This window comes from Rhea americana, unplaced genomic scaffold (assembly GCF_003343005.1).
Source record: "Rhea americana isolate MKP2758 unplaced genomic scaffold, rheAme1 scaffold_65, whole genome shotgun sequence".
Lineage (NCBI taxonomy): Eukaryota > Metazoa > Chordata > Aves > Rheiformes > Rheidae > Rhea > Rhea americana.
Window position 1 is genome coordinate 4,640,696 of NW_028186812.1, and position 15,605 is coordinate 4,656,300.

Genomic DNA, 15,605 nt, shown 5'->3' on the forward strand with positions numbered 1-15,605 from the left:
GGCCGGTGCCAGCCTCGCCGCCCCCTTCTCGCCCGAGTCCCCTGGCAGGGCTCGAGCAGACCGTTGTAGCGTAAATTGAAAACGGAGCGCGTTTTTACTTCCCAAACGGCATCTCTTCGTCCTCCTCCAGCCACAAGGAGGTCTGCATCGCTTGGCTCTGCCGGCGCTTCTGAAGGTTTTTTTCCATGTAGATGTTTTGCAGCGGTCGATAGGTCATGTTTTAGCCAAATAGAGTATTTCTGATTAAAGCCGTTATAAAAATAATCGAGTCGTGTATTTTTAACGTATGAGCAGAAGTTTCTCAGTTATTTTAGTTATTTACCACCCAAGCTCGAGCCTGTTCTGGTGTTCTGTTTTCTTTAAAACCGCAAATTGGGTTCGTTATAYGTAATGTCCGTCTCTGTAACTGAGTAGAAATTTTGGCTCTTTCTTTATTTCTCAGAAAATGCTGGAAGCTCTCAAGGCTCTCTCCACCTTTTTCTTTGAGAACAGTTTACGCACCCGAAGAAACTTGCGTGGAGACATTGAACGTCGAAGCCTAGCCATAAATGAAGAATTTGTCCACATATTTAAGCAAGTTAAAGAGGTAGATTTTTACAGTTTTRTTAGCTATCTCACAAGAGCACTAATACTTAACGTGTTAAAGGGTTTAGGGATGTTTTGATTTCCCAGAACAAATGTAGTTCTACAGTAAAACTGTGTCAGGATTTGTACCATCTGATGGAAGTCTTGGCTCAGAGGGAGATGATGTTTCAAACAAAAAGAAAAAGAAAAGAAAAGAGATACCTCGTGAGCATTGATCTGTAGAGGTACTTCCGCTCTTCTGATTCCCTAATCTAGAGTGCCTATATTCCTCACAACGTGGGCATCTCATTTTGGTGGCATGAAGCTGGGCCCAGATGTGACACCTGTGTTTTTAAAAAAGAAAAAGCTATTGTTGTTTGAATCTGTTTAGGAACTTGAGAGTATAAATGAAGATGTGCAAGCAATGAGCAGCTGTTGTGAAGATATGTCCAGTCGTTTGAAGGTAATACGTGTTTTACATTTTTTTCTTTTTGAGATGTGTCTGCTTTCTTTTGACAGGTTAAACAATTATTTTGGAGGATTAACAACGCAACTGAGATGTTTCCAAAGTATAGCTGTTACGTTACTTTAGGATATTAATATTTTTCTTTTTTCATATTTATAGAATGTATTATGCAAATTATTTTCCTTTGTTCCTACTTCCAATTCAGCAGAGAGCAGTAAACCTTTTTAAGAATATCAGTGTAATAGYCATTAGTGTTTTTGTGGAGAGAAATTGTTTGATTAACCAGGTATATGTATGAGATGAAAAGGTTAGTTATGTTTGCATATTTTGATTTAAAAATTTTCTGATGCATTGACTACAACCGTTGAGTTACATGGTCATATAAATATCTCAGCTATATTTGTGAAAAATATAATTCAAAGAGTGAGACAAATGTAATGTGCAGTCTTGATTCTATGTTTTTTCCGTAACTATGTCTCAAGAAGCTAAGGTGCAACAAAAATAATTTTGCTTCATAATAATGCTGAATCCATAGTATACTAGAGGATAAAATTTGTACTTTATAACACATTACTAAATCTGGTCTCGTTTTAGTGTACGAGCTTAATGCTCAACCCAGTGATGAATTTAAAAGGATTATGAATAGTTGCATCTAGGCTGAAGTGTAGATATTTTGCCAAACCAAATCTGTTCTGAAGACAGCGTGTGAATTGTAGGATGTGAGTGAGAGTCCTTCTCTAAAAACTCTTGTTGCTTTCTTTCCCCATAATCTGTACTTAAAGATATTTAGGTGAATAGGCTTCATAAATATTGTATATAAGGGAACTTGAGAAAGCTCCTAGTATCCTGTGAGGGAGGAAGTGCACATACAGTCTAGCCCACTGCACCACTTAGTTTTTTTGTAACACTGCTCATCTGGATATAAATATGCTGTAATTCAGGGACTTTTTGATTAAACTCTCAAGTGTGGAAATGAGTCAAGTGTCCACACAGATTTTTTATTTTTCTCTSTCTGTAGATTATATAATGCAGCTATCGTACCTTTTTCAGAGCAAATAGGGCCACCTTGCAGTGATTCATTTTTCTGTTAAAACGTTTTCTATCTTGTTCTCTGCCTCACAAAAGGTTTCTTCTTGAGCCCTGTAGAATCATTACTTTCCTCAGTTCAACTTCTGTTTTACTTGTCTGTATGATTGTAARATAAGTTAATAAACTCATGAACTAGCAAACTTAGTGGTAAAGTACTCCGGTGTTTTATCTGTAGTAGAACATCAAGATGGCATGTGCTCAAGCTGAGTAATACATCAGTGTACTGCAAGGGAAGCGCAAATACAAGATATAGAAAGGAATATTGCACGTAAGGCAGAAGTGTAATGAGAGAGCAGTGTATTAAGAGAGTAGAGCAAATACAAGATATGAAAAGATCTATATATTTCTCTTCATCTAAAAGCTTTTACATTTTATATTTTTTAAGTTTATAACATTATTCCATACAAACAGCTAGCTACTGGTCCAGGACAGTGACTTAACATATGTGATGGCCGAATGGAAGAAAAGAAGGCAAGCACTGGAATGTGACARGGATAAAGCAGGGTTAAAAGATAATGAACATTTTAATTAGTATACTGAAGGGGAGAAGAAATGTTTTTGTTTTGGATCCAGAAGTAGTATAGGAAATTTCAGCTTTCCAATCTTCTAGCGAGTCTGACTCTTTTCTGCCAGTTATATTGTTTTGCTCTGAGTGCAAGTTCCTACTGTTTTTATTCTACATATGTAATGTGTCTGACTTGGTTTTTTGGGTGTATGCAAATAAAAAACCAATTATTGGTGTACCTAGCCAGTTCCAGCCAAATTGCTTTTCTTTCCTTTCTGCTATCTTGCTATTAGTAGTTGTCTTAACAATTATTACTATACAGAAAGGAAATCTGGAGCTCTCTCCTTTGGAAAGGAAGCAAGTTTCTTCTCCCATCTGCTATAATATATTAAAATCTGCAACTCTGAAGTAAAAACAAAACCAACCTAGAATCAGTGAATTTATTCACAAAACAGCCCAGGCCCAGTCTTCAGTTGTAATGGTCCTTTTTGTTACATTGAAAGCTGCAGTTCTTTATTGCTTATCTCTCTGTTTTTGGCTTTTTAAGTGAAAGGTATTGTTGGAGGATGAATCCCCACCCCCAAGTCTGACACATTAAAATACATATGTATATTATTAAAACAAAAATAAAATTTAAAATGTAAATATATATAAAATAAAGAAAGTTTAAGGATTCTGAATTTCCTAAATCTTCAGGCAATTCTGTCAAGTTTTGTGTGCCAGTCTATTATAATTTCCTTTGGAAAACTCAGCAATTTGCGCTTCAGCAGTACTCACTCACTGTATTTACAGAATACTCAGGCTCCCTCTTACTAAAATTGTACTTGTGCATTTTCCGGACCTGTTTTCACCTTTCAGTGTGTTCCTGTAGCTTAACTGCTTTTGCTTTATATCTAMTTCAGTACGGCAAGTAGGAAGGACYAGAATGAACCAGTGTGTGTATATACTYGCACTAGACCTTTCAGAGGTTTCAGGGGCGACTTACTCATTTTTGCTAAGACAATGGTTTAGCTTTATTAAGCACAGCTTGATTTCAGTCTTGAGGTTATACACCAAGAGTAGCTTTATATAGCTCTCTCTCGCCTTCTTCTCTTGCAGTATTTTTCCATACTGAGTACATTTTGATTTCAGGATTGSTCTGTGTGTTTTTAATTTCCTTCTTTTTCTCCCTAAAACATCACTAATGGTGTCCTGTGCAAGGAAGAACAGTTTCAGATCTCTCTTATCTTTTTGCTGAGAAACGTATTTCTGAACTCTTAACTTTAGTTGCAGTAATCTCTATAGTCATGTGACTACTGTCTGTAGCAGAATTTTTTCTTTTCTTCTTTTCCTTGTGTTGTCGTCACTGACCATTCAGAACTGAGATCTAGTGATGGGCTAGCACTGGGCTTTTTCGAGCCAGGCATTTTGATATTGTACTTAGGCCTTACAAACCTCTAAGATGCTTGGGCAGTAGAGCTGCRTATAGCTGAGATAACATGAAGACATCTGTACATCTAATATGCCTGGGTAGACACTGGCACTGGGCGGTTTGGCATTCGGATCATTTTTTCTCACTTCTCRTTTGTAACAGCAAAGAATTTACAATTGTTGGTCAGACAAAATAATGAGAACTATTTATGCAGTGTTTTTGTATTAACTATATGTGAATTAAATACTAATTATGTGCATATATACATTTATGTAAAGATAAAAATATATATGGATAGGGATATTAGGGATTTTCTTTCATGCCTGAAAACTGGGAGAGTTAATGAATACTTACTGCAAAAAAGCAGTTTCTTTCAGAGTATGCTGTTTCAGCTACTTATACTCAGCCACAAAAGTATTACATACTCTTGAAGTTCATGTAATACATTTGATATGTTTATGTTTATTTYACATACTTACAGTTCTAATTATATTCTAGGCAGCAAAGGAACAAACCCAGGACTTGATAGTGAAAACAACAAAACTTCAAGCAGAGAAGTATGTATATCACCTTATTTTTATTTCCTAAAGACATGACTGAACTSGTGTGATATGATTTTTAGATCAGGTTCTACCTTTCTTATTTTTGAGTAATGACTTGCTTTTTCATTTGTGCTACTGTTTTTGACACTATTCTTATTTGTAGCTTAATTGGAGTTGAACTCTTAGCTTTCTATATCCTCCAGTAATAAACTAAGAATGTGTTAGTATTTGTCATAAAAATGACTTTTTAGGAAAAAGAATAAGTTTTAATGGTACAGTGTGCCAAATATGGATGTGCTCTACCTGACGCCAGTTGGCGATATAAGTTACATTGTTTTTATAGGGGATAAGGATGTACATCTGATCAGAATTCTTGAGTTTTGTTTCTTGGACTTAAGCTTTTAGAAATACTGGGAATGGCTTATTGGTATTAATCAAGATATATATAGGATTCTTCCAGTTGTCTCTGAACTTATTTTTTTCTTCCCCTAATTCCTCTTGAACAGAAGAAAACACTTCTTCACTGTGAAGATGGTTGCACACTGGAACAAGTTGCCCAGAGGGACTGTAGAGTCTCCATCTTTGGAGATATTCAAAACTCGACAAGCTCAAGGGCAGCCTGCTTTTGCTGACCTTGCTTGGACCAGGTGGTCTTCAGAGGTCCCTTCTAACCCCAACTATTCTGCAGTTCTCTGTAGCTTAGTGTTCCAGTTGTGCAGTGCCAGTGACTGACTGATGACTCGTTGCTATTTGCTGTGTGATTAAGAGATTTGCACAGGTTTTTTGCAGACTTAAAGAATTACTTTCTATGCCCTGCATAATAGGGGCTTTTCTGTGTTGCAAGTAAAATKTTTTTTATATGAAGGGCTGAGGATCTGTAAGTTTGCAAAGGAAATATCCATACCTTTTTAACTTAATTCCTTCACATTATAAATATATAAACATAGAGAAGTTTTTTGCCATTATTTTTGTTTGAGATTTTTGTGACCTAATATTTGTCTTTGAAGGAAGGATGATTTAAACTTTAAAGGAAGGTTGTTGGGGAGCAGAACTGGGATTTGTTCTTCTTAGTTGCTCTCTYAGTCTGTGACTTTGGCACTGACAGACATTTATCAAAAGTATTTCAGTGCTCATTTTTTCATTTAGTTTCATATTTTTTGGTTTTGTTGTTATTCCAGTATATCCATTGGAAAGCAATCTCTTGTGCAGAGATATGTAACAACAGAAAGTGGAGTAWAACATACTTTTTCCATATTTAAAACCAGCCATAAGATATGTAACTGCTGTTCAGTGAGCCTAATGCAGAATACTTTTTTCCTTGGTCCTCCARCATCTCATGGAAGAAAAGATTTGTATCTTGCTCTTTTCAATATTTTTACTCATGGGAAGAGAATAATAGTCTACCACAGATTCATATAATCTTTATCATTTTTATGGTTGGAGCATCTAGTTTTACAGCTTTAGCCTTTGTCAGTATAGAGGAATGAGTTTCCTTGCTTTATGTACTTTCTTCTGGAAATTATAGTTAGAACAATGGAGATTAGAAATAGTTACTACCAGTGATAAGTTTCTAATGGAAATTATGACTTGAGATAGCTTTAGGTGCGCTTTCAAAATCAGTAGGCATATGCTGTMAACTTTGGTAGAGGGTGGGTTATGTCCTCTGAGAGTCTGAATGTGAGGTTAGAGCGTAATCTGTATTTAATTTAAAGGCTGAATGTGGCATATTGCATAAAATACAATACTGATAGTAATAGAATGAGGAATTGTGCGAAGTCACAGTTTAAGAAAGTAGCTAAGTAGGGCAGTTACTTCCTTTTAGGCAGACTTAAATAATTTTATTATTTTATTATTTTAAATTTGAATATATGAAGTGGTGAGATACAGAAGTTATTTTGCATAGTCTCACAGAAAAGAAGATTTATTTTAACTCTGTTCTGAGGCAGAATAAAGGATACCAAGACCAATCCTAAGTAATGTATATCTAATAGTAAGGTATRTCTAATTCTTCTTAAATTCCATTAAAGGAGATTCTGCTATTGTATTCAGTTGCACCAAGTGAGTAGCATTTTCTGTGCAAGTTTTAATTTTAACTTCAAAGAATTTTTTAAAAAAAGTAAACTTTGTCTTACATACCACAGCAGGTCTGAATCATTTTTGGTTCTTAAACTGATGTTGAGGAATGGTATTTTTTAAAAATTTAATTACATATTTCTTTTTTGTGGTAGTGATTACTAAGTATTTTGTAATATCAGACATAATACATTGCATCRTTTTGCTGAATAAATTTTTCCCACTGCCCTTGAGCAAAATTTTTGATTCTACTCGTTATCAATTTCTAGATTTAGTCCTAATGCATTTCACCTTTTCATCTTTTTGTTAAATAGCTTCTGTAATTGTACTTTATTTTTTGACTGATAGCTAGTGAGGCAAATCATTTAATGTCTTCTATTCTGATTAGCATTTACTTTAGCTGCTCATTTTCTCCTAGGAGTAAAATGGTATGCTTAGTGTCTCTGTTCAATTTTATAATCCAAAGTTGCAGGTGCATTTCATTTATTTAAGGTAATTAGGGATTTTAAAATGTTTATTTTTTGTATCTGATACTGAAATTTTAGGCAAAATGAAAAGCTGACATCTTCACTTGAAGATAATATGCTGAAGTTAGTGARTTACTCACCTTAGGCAAATAGAGTTAATAGTTCGCAACTCTTTATTTACAAGTTCTCTTCATTTTTGAAGAGTACAATCTTGAAATGTGCAGAAACTGTCTTGGCTTTTGGTAACTTGTCCAGTTACCTTTCTGCAATAATTTTAAGACATTTTTCAGCAAATGACAGGTACAATCATTGGCTTGAATAAACTGCTTTGTGCCAGTTCTGATCAGAAGTAAATTTTGTCAAAAAGTGTTATAATTAGTGTCACGTTTAAACCAGACTGCAGTTAAAAGAAAGAACAGAGGGTTCATTTCAGAACTAGGAAAATAATAGAAATCAGTAACCAAAATATTTATAACTGGAGTTATAACTTTACTAACCTACATGTACAAAGTAAATACTTAAATGAAGCACTRAAATTGTAAGTGACCCATTTTCTTAGATAGCAACATTATTTGATTTTGCAAATATAAATACCTCTGCAGAAATTCTTTTCCCTGTATGGGGCAATGGGACACCTGCATAGAGTGAGGGCTGATTGTTTTTTATTGTTGTTGTTGTTTTTTGTTTGTTTTTTTAGCTGTATGGTAGCAGTGAAGCATAGTTTCCTAAAGGTGCGTAAGTGCCCATGGGAACATAAGTATGAGGGTGAACATTAAGTGAGAGTATTTATTTGTGCTTTTGTCCTTGCAAGTTATTCTTTCTTTTCTGTAGTAGTTTCAAAGAGTGGCAGTGGCAGTGGTTCTGTGGCTTATTATACTGTCTAGGTATTTTTTGTATTGTTTCGTTACCTATATTATTAGCTGTAGTTAGAGATGATACTCAGATTCATAAGCTTCCTACCTGAATCTCCTGGTTGTTCTTTCTTCTCAAACTGCCCAATTTCTACAACTTAGTGTACAAGCAAGACTTGGAGATGTTTAAGTGGTCTCTCAAGGGAAGGGACATTCTATAATAAGTTTTGAATAGAAGTTTATATCCCTTATTTCAGAGGTATTTTTTGACACCAAGAACTTGACCGTAAAGATGCCAGCACGGTTAGCTTTCGGCTGCCATGTTACTTTGACAACAGCATGAAATGTGTGTATGGTAATTTAGACTAAATAAAAGTATATTAGGAAAAGTGTCTGGGGATATAAATTGAGTTAAATATCTGGTTTTTTGCAGGGTGCAGGATAGCTTTCTTTCTCTGCTTCAAAAGCACTGGTAGTAGAAGCGTTTGAAGATAGCAGCCAGCAGCTATGAAGGAGTAAGGGGAGAAAATCTAGTACTTACTGGAGCAGTGAGTGGATAGTAGATGTGGTTTGGGGATTGTTGCAGTGGGCTATGAAATCATGATTGTTTTTGAATACTAAAAATTATGAACTCAAAACTGTGAACTTTTCTTTTTGCACTTGTTACTTAAAGGTGCTTCATGGGGAYCTTGTAAGAGTCAAGATTAAAAGTTGAGAGCAGAGTAATAGTATCTAGAGATGTTCTTTCTGGTAATTTTGTGTTTACTGTTGTGATCATCTGTGTGAATGAATCAATTTTCGTGCATAGGATGATTGATTTTACCCAGCTTCTTTCCATGGTGACAGTAGATATGATGGAAAAGTATATCACATTGTAGAATATGTATACAGAAAGATTCCCCCCCCCCCTTTTTTTAAGGAGAGCATTTGTACATAGCGTGTTTGGGTGTGTGTTTTTTTTTTTTGTTTGTTTTTGTTCAGAGGTGTCCTGGGAGGAGTGTCSATGATTCCTGAGATGACCATGTAATACAGCTTATAGGCATCATCGGAGAAGCAATCATTACTAGAGTTGCAGTGAACTATCAATAGAGCTGGTAGAATTGCTTATATTTAAGAAAATCCAACACTCCCTGTTACAGAACTTTATTTTCACTTGTTATTAAATTTCCCCCAAAAGAACTATTTGGGGGCYGCACCTTTTGTGCAAGTGTCTTTCTGGCTAAATGGAAATAATGTTGTTTTATTATGATACAGCAATTAACCAATACAAACATATAAAGTGAATATTTTTATATATAAGAGAAAGGTGAGAAGTAAAGAAACTTTTAAGTGTATCATTTAAGACCATGAGCCAGCAATATGCCCTTGTGGCCAAGAAAGTCAGTGGTCTCCTAGGGTGCATTAGGAAGAGTGTTGCCAGCAGGTGGAGGGAGGTGATCCTGCCCCTCTCCTCAGCCCTGGGGAGGCCTCGTSTCGAGTGCTGTGTCCAGTCCTGGGCTCCCCAGGACAAGAGAAACATGGAGCTACTGGAGAGAGTCCAGCGTAGGGCTACAAAGATGCTCAGAGGGCTGGAGCACCTGCCCTATGAGGAACGGCTGCGAGAGCTGGGCTTCAGCCTGGGGAAGAGAAGCCTGAGGGGGGATCTTATCAATGTGTACAAGTACCTGAACGGAGGGTGTCAAGGGGACGGGGACAAACTCTTTTCAGTTGTCCCGTGTGACAGGACAAGAGGCAATGGGCAGAAATCGAAGCACAGGAAGTTCTGCCTGAGCGTGAGGGGGAATTTCTCCCCTGTGAGAGTGACGGAGCACTGGCACAGGTTGCCCAGAGAGGTTGTGGAGTCTCCTTCTCTGGAGATATTCGAGGCCCGCCTGGATGCAACCGTGTCTAACATGCTCTAGGTGACCCTGCTGAGCAGGGGAGGTTGGACTAGATGATCTCTAGAGGTCCTTTCCAACCTTACTGAATGTATGATTCTATGAATCGTGTACTCAATCACACGTAACCATTTATCCTTAAATGACACTCACTGCTTTTAGCATGTTCATAGCTGCGGTGATGATGCTTCTGGAGCCTCTCCAGAACATTGAGGACATGTAAAAATTAACTTGAAACTGTGGATTGAATGTATAGTGGTCTGTCTGAGGTATTCTGTATGTAATCCTGATGAGCTCTTTTGGAGTTACATTGGCAAAATGTATGATGAAGACATTTGGTTATATAGATGGGGAAGAAAATAACATGTTCATCTCAGATTTCATTTAGAACTTTTACATTTTCAAGCTGTTGCTTTGCAGTACATTGTTTTTCTTGTAATTTAGAATGTGAGCTTTAGATCTGATTGGTATAAATGGTAAATAAAGTAAGTTACCTAGATTAAAAAAAAATCATCTTCCATTACTATAGTTGCACTGTCGTGTTTGGGAATATGCCCGAGTCAGTGCATTTCTGTGGTCAATTATATTGCTTGTTCTGAATTTATTAGACTAATTAAAATTACTGTACACTAGAGGACTGGGAGAGCTATTATTCTTCACTTTTTTTTTTTTAATTCTAGAATCAGCATAACGTAGGACTAGGGCTTTTTTTTGTTGTTGTTGTTTTCCGTCTTTAAAATTGAGACATAAAGACTTTCCACCCTAACTTACCACAGTTTACTAAAATCATAGTGTGAAGTAAAATATGTCAAACCATTCAGCCTATATCACTACACCTTAGAATTAACTTCTAGATGTCTAGTATTGTTTCTTTAATTTATTTGGTAACTTGTATGTTAAAGAAATAGTGAGGAAGGTAATCTTGACAATTTCTGTGAATTGCTCAAAGTCTAGTATCTTACAGATTTCTGTGTGTCTATTTAAGCATGCTGATTTGCTTTTAGGTTATTTCTGGCTTTTTATGTATAATAATGAGGGGATAAATCTTCATTCAAACAGGAACTGTTGTTTTTAAAAATATGTGGAATTACTTATTACCATTGCTAATAGGCTGACAGAAGAATGACCTCACTCTTKTAGGTGTGTGTGTGAGGGGGTTGTTTGGTTTTTTTGTTTGTTTGTTTGTTTGTTTTTTTAATTAGACTTTCTGTGATTTGTCARTTCTCCTCTTGTACCCAAATTCAGTTATTCTTTATATAAAGCCAGAAAACTACTTGCAATACTAAACTTTTTCATGCTAGATGGGAACAATTTTCCAGGAATTCAATGCAGTTCCAAAACTAGAGGAAATAATAATTTAGTTGCAAAATACTGTATGTAGAATGCCAGAAGCCTGGCTGCATAGTAGTTTTACCAGCTGTTTGAGGTAAGATGCTATGCCGGATTGTTTTGAGGTTAGCCATAAATGATAGTCATAGAGGTAACAATTGAWGAAAGAGACCAGAAGATGATAATTGCAGTATTAATTTACATAAAATTAAAGGTGATTACGTGAATGTATGCATGTGCTCAGGATAATTACAGAAGATAAGCCTGCAGAAATAGAAAAATTGATGAGAATGAGAATTAGTTTTGTGGAAAGAAAGAAGACGATACCAGCCTATATGAGAGAATGTTAATGAAAATGGCTTGAATAATTCAATACTTTTCAGACAGGTGAGAAGATACTGGAGCTTCTTTTGAGATTATGCTTTTGAGCACACAAGCTCACAAAATAGGTTGCTTGCTTGTGATTTTCTATTAGTATATCAGCAAGCTTTTAAGGTTATTATCCTGGTATATGTAATAAAACTTCAATGTTTTATTTTGTAAATAACATTTGCTTTGTTACTTTCTATTATTAACATTCTTAAGCAGAGCAAGATACATGTGTTTTGGTAGGCAGTTACATTGATTCTGGAAAATCAGTTTCTGTATCATTAGTATTTTTTACTTTTTAGAAATATACTCAGAAAATAGATTTAACTGTGTCTTGGAAAGCAGCAGCGTATGCGTCATTTTATGTTACTTAATTGAATTATGTTTCAACTTATTCTTTACTAAATTTCAACGAAAATGGTTTTCAGAGTTCAATGAATGATTTGACTGTCACCTCAATACAAAGCCAAAAGTGTTGGGAAAAATGTTTCTCAGTGAACATGTACTGCTACAATAGTGCTGCTCTTAGGATAGTGGTCCCTCATGTCTGTCCGTCTCTCTCTCTCTCTCTCTCTCTCTCTGCCTCTCCCTCTTCTATATGGGGGAGAGGGGCTTGAAATTCTGGAGCTGATTTCTTCCCCACTCTGATTTATACCAATATAAAACATAGGTAATAAGTCATAAAGCAGGAATCAAAAGGGCTCTAATGGATCTAAAGAGAGAACCTAATTTGCCACTCTAGTCATAAACAGCAAAGGAACATTGCTCTGAAATGCAGAATCAGTTACACCACGCTGTTCCTGCTCGTAGAAGAGTGTGTGAACGGAGAGCCCATGRTCTCCCCTGGTAACTGTTTTCAGTTCTTTATTTTCCTAATACCTGATTCAGTTCTCCTTTTGCTACTGTTTAAGGTCATTTGTTCTGATCTTATTCCAGGGGGATGTGGAGAACAGTATGTTCTTTATGTATCTTTGGCAACATTTTAGAATTTGATGACTAATTTGAAGATTAGACTAAGCAGTCTCATTTCAAATGTCTTTATACCAGGTTGTATGAAAGATACCATGCATCTGCGTTCACATTGTTAAACACTGATTTGCCTAATAAGTACGTACATCAAATGGCTGATGTGAACAGTTTTTCAGGTGAGAACAGCTTATTCACATTATTCTCTTGATACATACAGATGATGCTCATAGAAAGCCTGACTGGTATGCAAGTAGAAAATTATCAAATTCTATTAATTTATTTACAGCAAATAAGCATTTCTGGTGTTTAATAATCTGTTTGACRAAAGTTGTGAATCATTCAGTGCAGTTAGTATCTTCTGTTGCTAAACTTCTGTTTAATTTAGCCTTTCTTCGTACATATTTTTACAGTGGAAGGTATTATATGGCAGGGCTTCCCTTTTGCAAACTACTTATCTTTAGAGAGGGACTTGAGATGGCAGAGAATTTTTAAGTTAAGRCTACTTTCTTGCTGTCTATATATGACTTTAATAATGACTTTTATAAATTCAGCAGCTGTTCAATGTATAGGTAATCAAGTATTGTACTTGGAACTGTTCTTGGGATACTCATCTCTGAAACTTGTTCTTTCCAGTAAAAGCCTTTTCCTGATTCTTAGATAAAAATTTTCCATTTCCTCATGTCATCAGTCATCTTAAAGGATGTTCTTCCCCCCCCCCCCCCCCCCAAGCAATAGTTAGACAACAGTCATGATTGCTCTGAGCTTCCTACTGAAGATTATCAAGCACAGTGTTCTTAGTCTCYTGTCATGGAATAGACTTTCCATTCCCATGAGTGTCCTGCTGGCCCTGCTCTAGCGCGAGTCCACGGTCCTCGACACAGACAATCAGGGTTGCAGTCTGTTTTGCTGATGAGATCGCAGCAGAGATGTTACACTTCTTTAAAAGTATTGCTATTTCCCTGTATACTGGGAATATGTTAGACAATTCACTATGATTTTCTATGCCTTCTGATATTTTTTTCCTCGGGCAGAAAATTTCTTAATTGTGTTCCATGGTGTATTAGCCACTGAATATCTTCTCGTAATGTTATTTGCAGCTTATATTTATTCTTAGGAATGGAGTTTCCTAACCCTTACTTGTGCATAAATCTTTTGCTATGTTATCTTGTACATTTGGCCTCCACGAAAAGCATCACAGAATAAAAAAYTTTTTCACCCACTACTGAAAAGCATTTGTACACATCTGTTAAAGATGGCTGTTGTTTCTTTGAGTTAGAAATATTCTACCTTTTTGAGATTATAAAGATGTGATGAATTCGCAATRCTATAAATTGAAAGAGGTTTCAGAACGTGCTACTATGACTCTTCCTAGGTAAAGGAAGCTAGGAGATTTCTACAAAATACTTAGTGGCAATACAGAATTAAACTTTGGAAAAGTCTGTTTCTTCTCCAACTCATTTTTTTGAGCTGTCTAGGTGATAATCCTAACAAACAGTGCACATTTGTATTTGATTCAAGGGAAATTTGCATGACATGCATAGTTTTCTCAGCCTTTTGAGTTCTCTTGCAAAAGAATTCTGTCTCCGTGGTAACGATTAAAACTGGGATTTTTCTCTTTGTTGGATTACCTCCCTCCCACTCCAGCCCCCAAGCTTAAAAGTCTACCAGTGTTTGGCAGTTTCCCCCTTTGCATTGGTGTTGTGTTCCCATGATTTGTTAGTTTTGTTCTTTCATGCAGGGATGACAGGATGACTTTTTTTTTYCCCCCCTTACAAAAGTCTTTGGGATAGCAACACAATATTGACCTTCCTCCTGCTATCCTATACATGCCTAGAACACAATCTAGAAGCGGTTATGGTGACAGAAAGGGCAGTGGAACATGAAATAACTAAATGTCTGTGCAAGTATTGGTGTAAGATTTTGTTAYTACCTGTGTTTGGTATTTTGCATAACACTACACTATAAAATCTTATAACAAGCTTGAGTGATACTTTAATCCATTTGCACACTTTAATAAAATTGATTAAATTCTAGTTAAATTGCTGTTAGCTTAACTCTAAGGATCGTGTATCTGTATAAATGTAGTGGTCTCATAAGCACATGGCCAGATAGAAGCCAAGGTASGTAGCACCTATTTATATTTTTTTGTTGCCAATCGATCATTTTCTAGGAAATAGAATCTCTTTCTCATATGKATTGATAACCACAGCAGATAACCACAGCACATTCATATTCAGCGTAAGCACAGGTATCTAACTTGGCTTTTGAAACTGTATTTGAGAAGCATGTTGTAATCTCATRTTTTTTGTTGCAAAGAGCCCTAAAGAAATAGCTTTAAGCTATTCTGTTTGAAGGCTGCCTTTATTAAAGATAGGGAATAAGTAGTTTAGAAGAAGTGATATTTAAAAAAATTGCTGAACTATCAACTTCAAAGCAGTCTACTGTGCTGTTAAAAATTAGCAAAAGGGCTTTATGAAAACTCACAGGCGTGTTTTAGGATAGATGATTTCTCACTACAAAATCACTATCTTGAGAAAGATGGTCAAAACACTTCTGCCACCTTGAGGCAGTTGAAATGGTGGAACTTTTRACTTGGCAATATCTCAGAGTTTAGTATATTGACTCTATTTTGTGTAATTATTGAGCATGTGCAGAGTAGGTCAGTGAGCAGTTAYGGCAGGGGTTAGCCAAAGACACAGCCAGAGGTAGTAGTGGCCTTAAAGCACGGTGTTTGATGGAGTCTCGTTCTTGCTAGCAGCAAAAACAATGGAGGGAAGACCGTACAGAGAGGGGACTTACTGGAGRAGATAGTTTCAGTAGTGAGTTGCCTGCAAATGTAAGCAGAAAGATTGTGAATATGAGGAGAATAACAGACCTACTTCTYTTCAGAAATCAGCAGTTTTATTTTCATATTTTCTTTTCAAAAATGATTTGTTTTAGACTACTTAATTTGCCAGTCTTTTATTTGTTCCTTTTTTTATTATCATTATAAATGAGGAGTGGTAGGGGCACAGAATACCAGAACTGACAAGCAAGTGTGCATTTTATGAAGCTCCTGACTTTGGCTGTTGTTCTTTGAAAGTCTGTAACCCC

General features: G+C 36.0%; 1 protein-coding gene across 2 annotated transcripts in view; it reads left to right on the plus strand.

Moving 5' to 3' along the window:
* LOC146586821 (conserved oligomeric Golgi complex subunit 6-like) overlaps nucleotides 1-15,605 on the plus strand; it is a 49,585-nt gene that overhangs the window by 16,817 nt on the left and 17,163 nt on the right. Inside the window, exons 1-4 of one of the 2 annotated variants that reach the window (XM_085320722.1) lie at nucleotides 48-140; nucleotides 443-586; nucleotides 956-1,027; nucleotides 4,534-4,592. In XM_085320722.1, the coding sequence (XP_085176848.1) occupies nucleotides 446-586; nucleotides 956-1,027; nucleotides 4,534-4,592 (272 nt within the window). In that variant the 5' untranslated portion in view covers nucleotides 48-140; nucleotides 443-445. Of the gene's footprint in view, nucleotides 1-47; nucleotides 141-442; nucleotides 587-955; nucleotides 1,028-4,533; nucleotides 4,593-15,605 lie in introns of those variants that run through there. The other variant, XM_085320721.1, reaches the window with a different exon arrangement.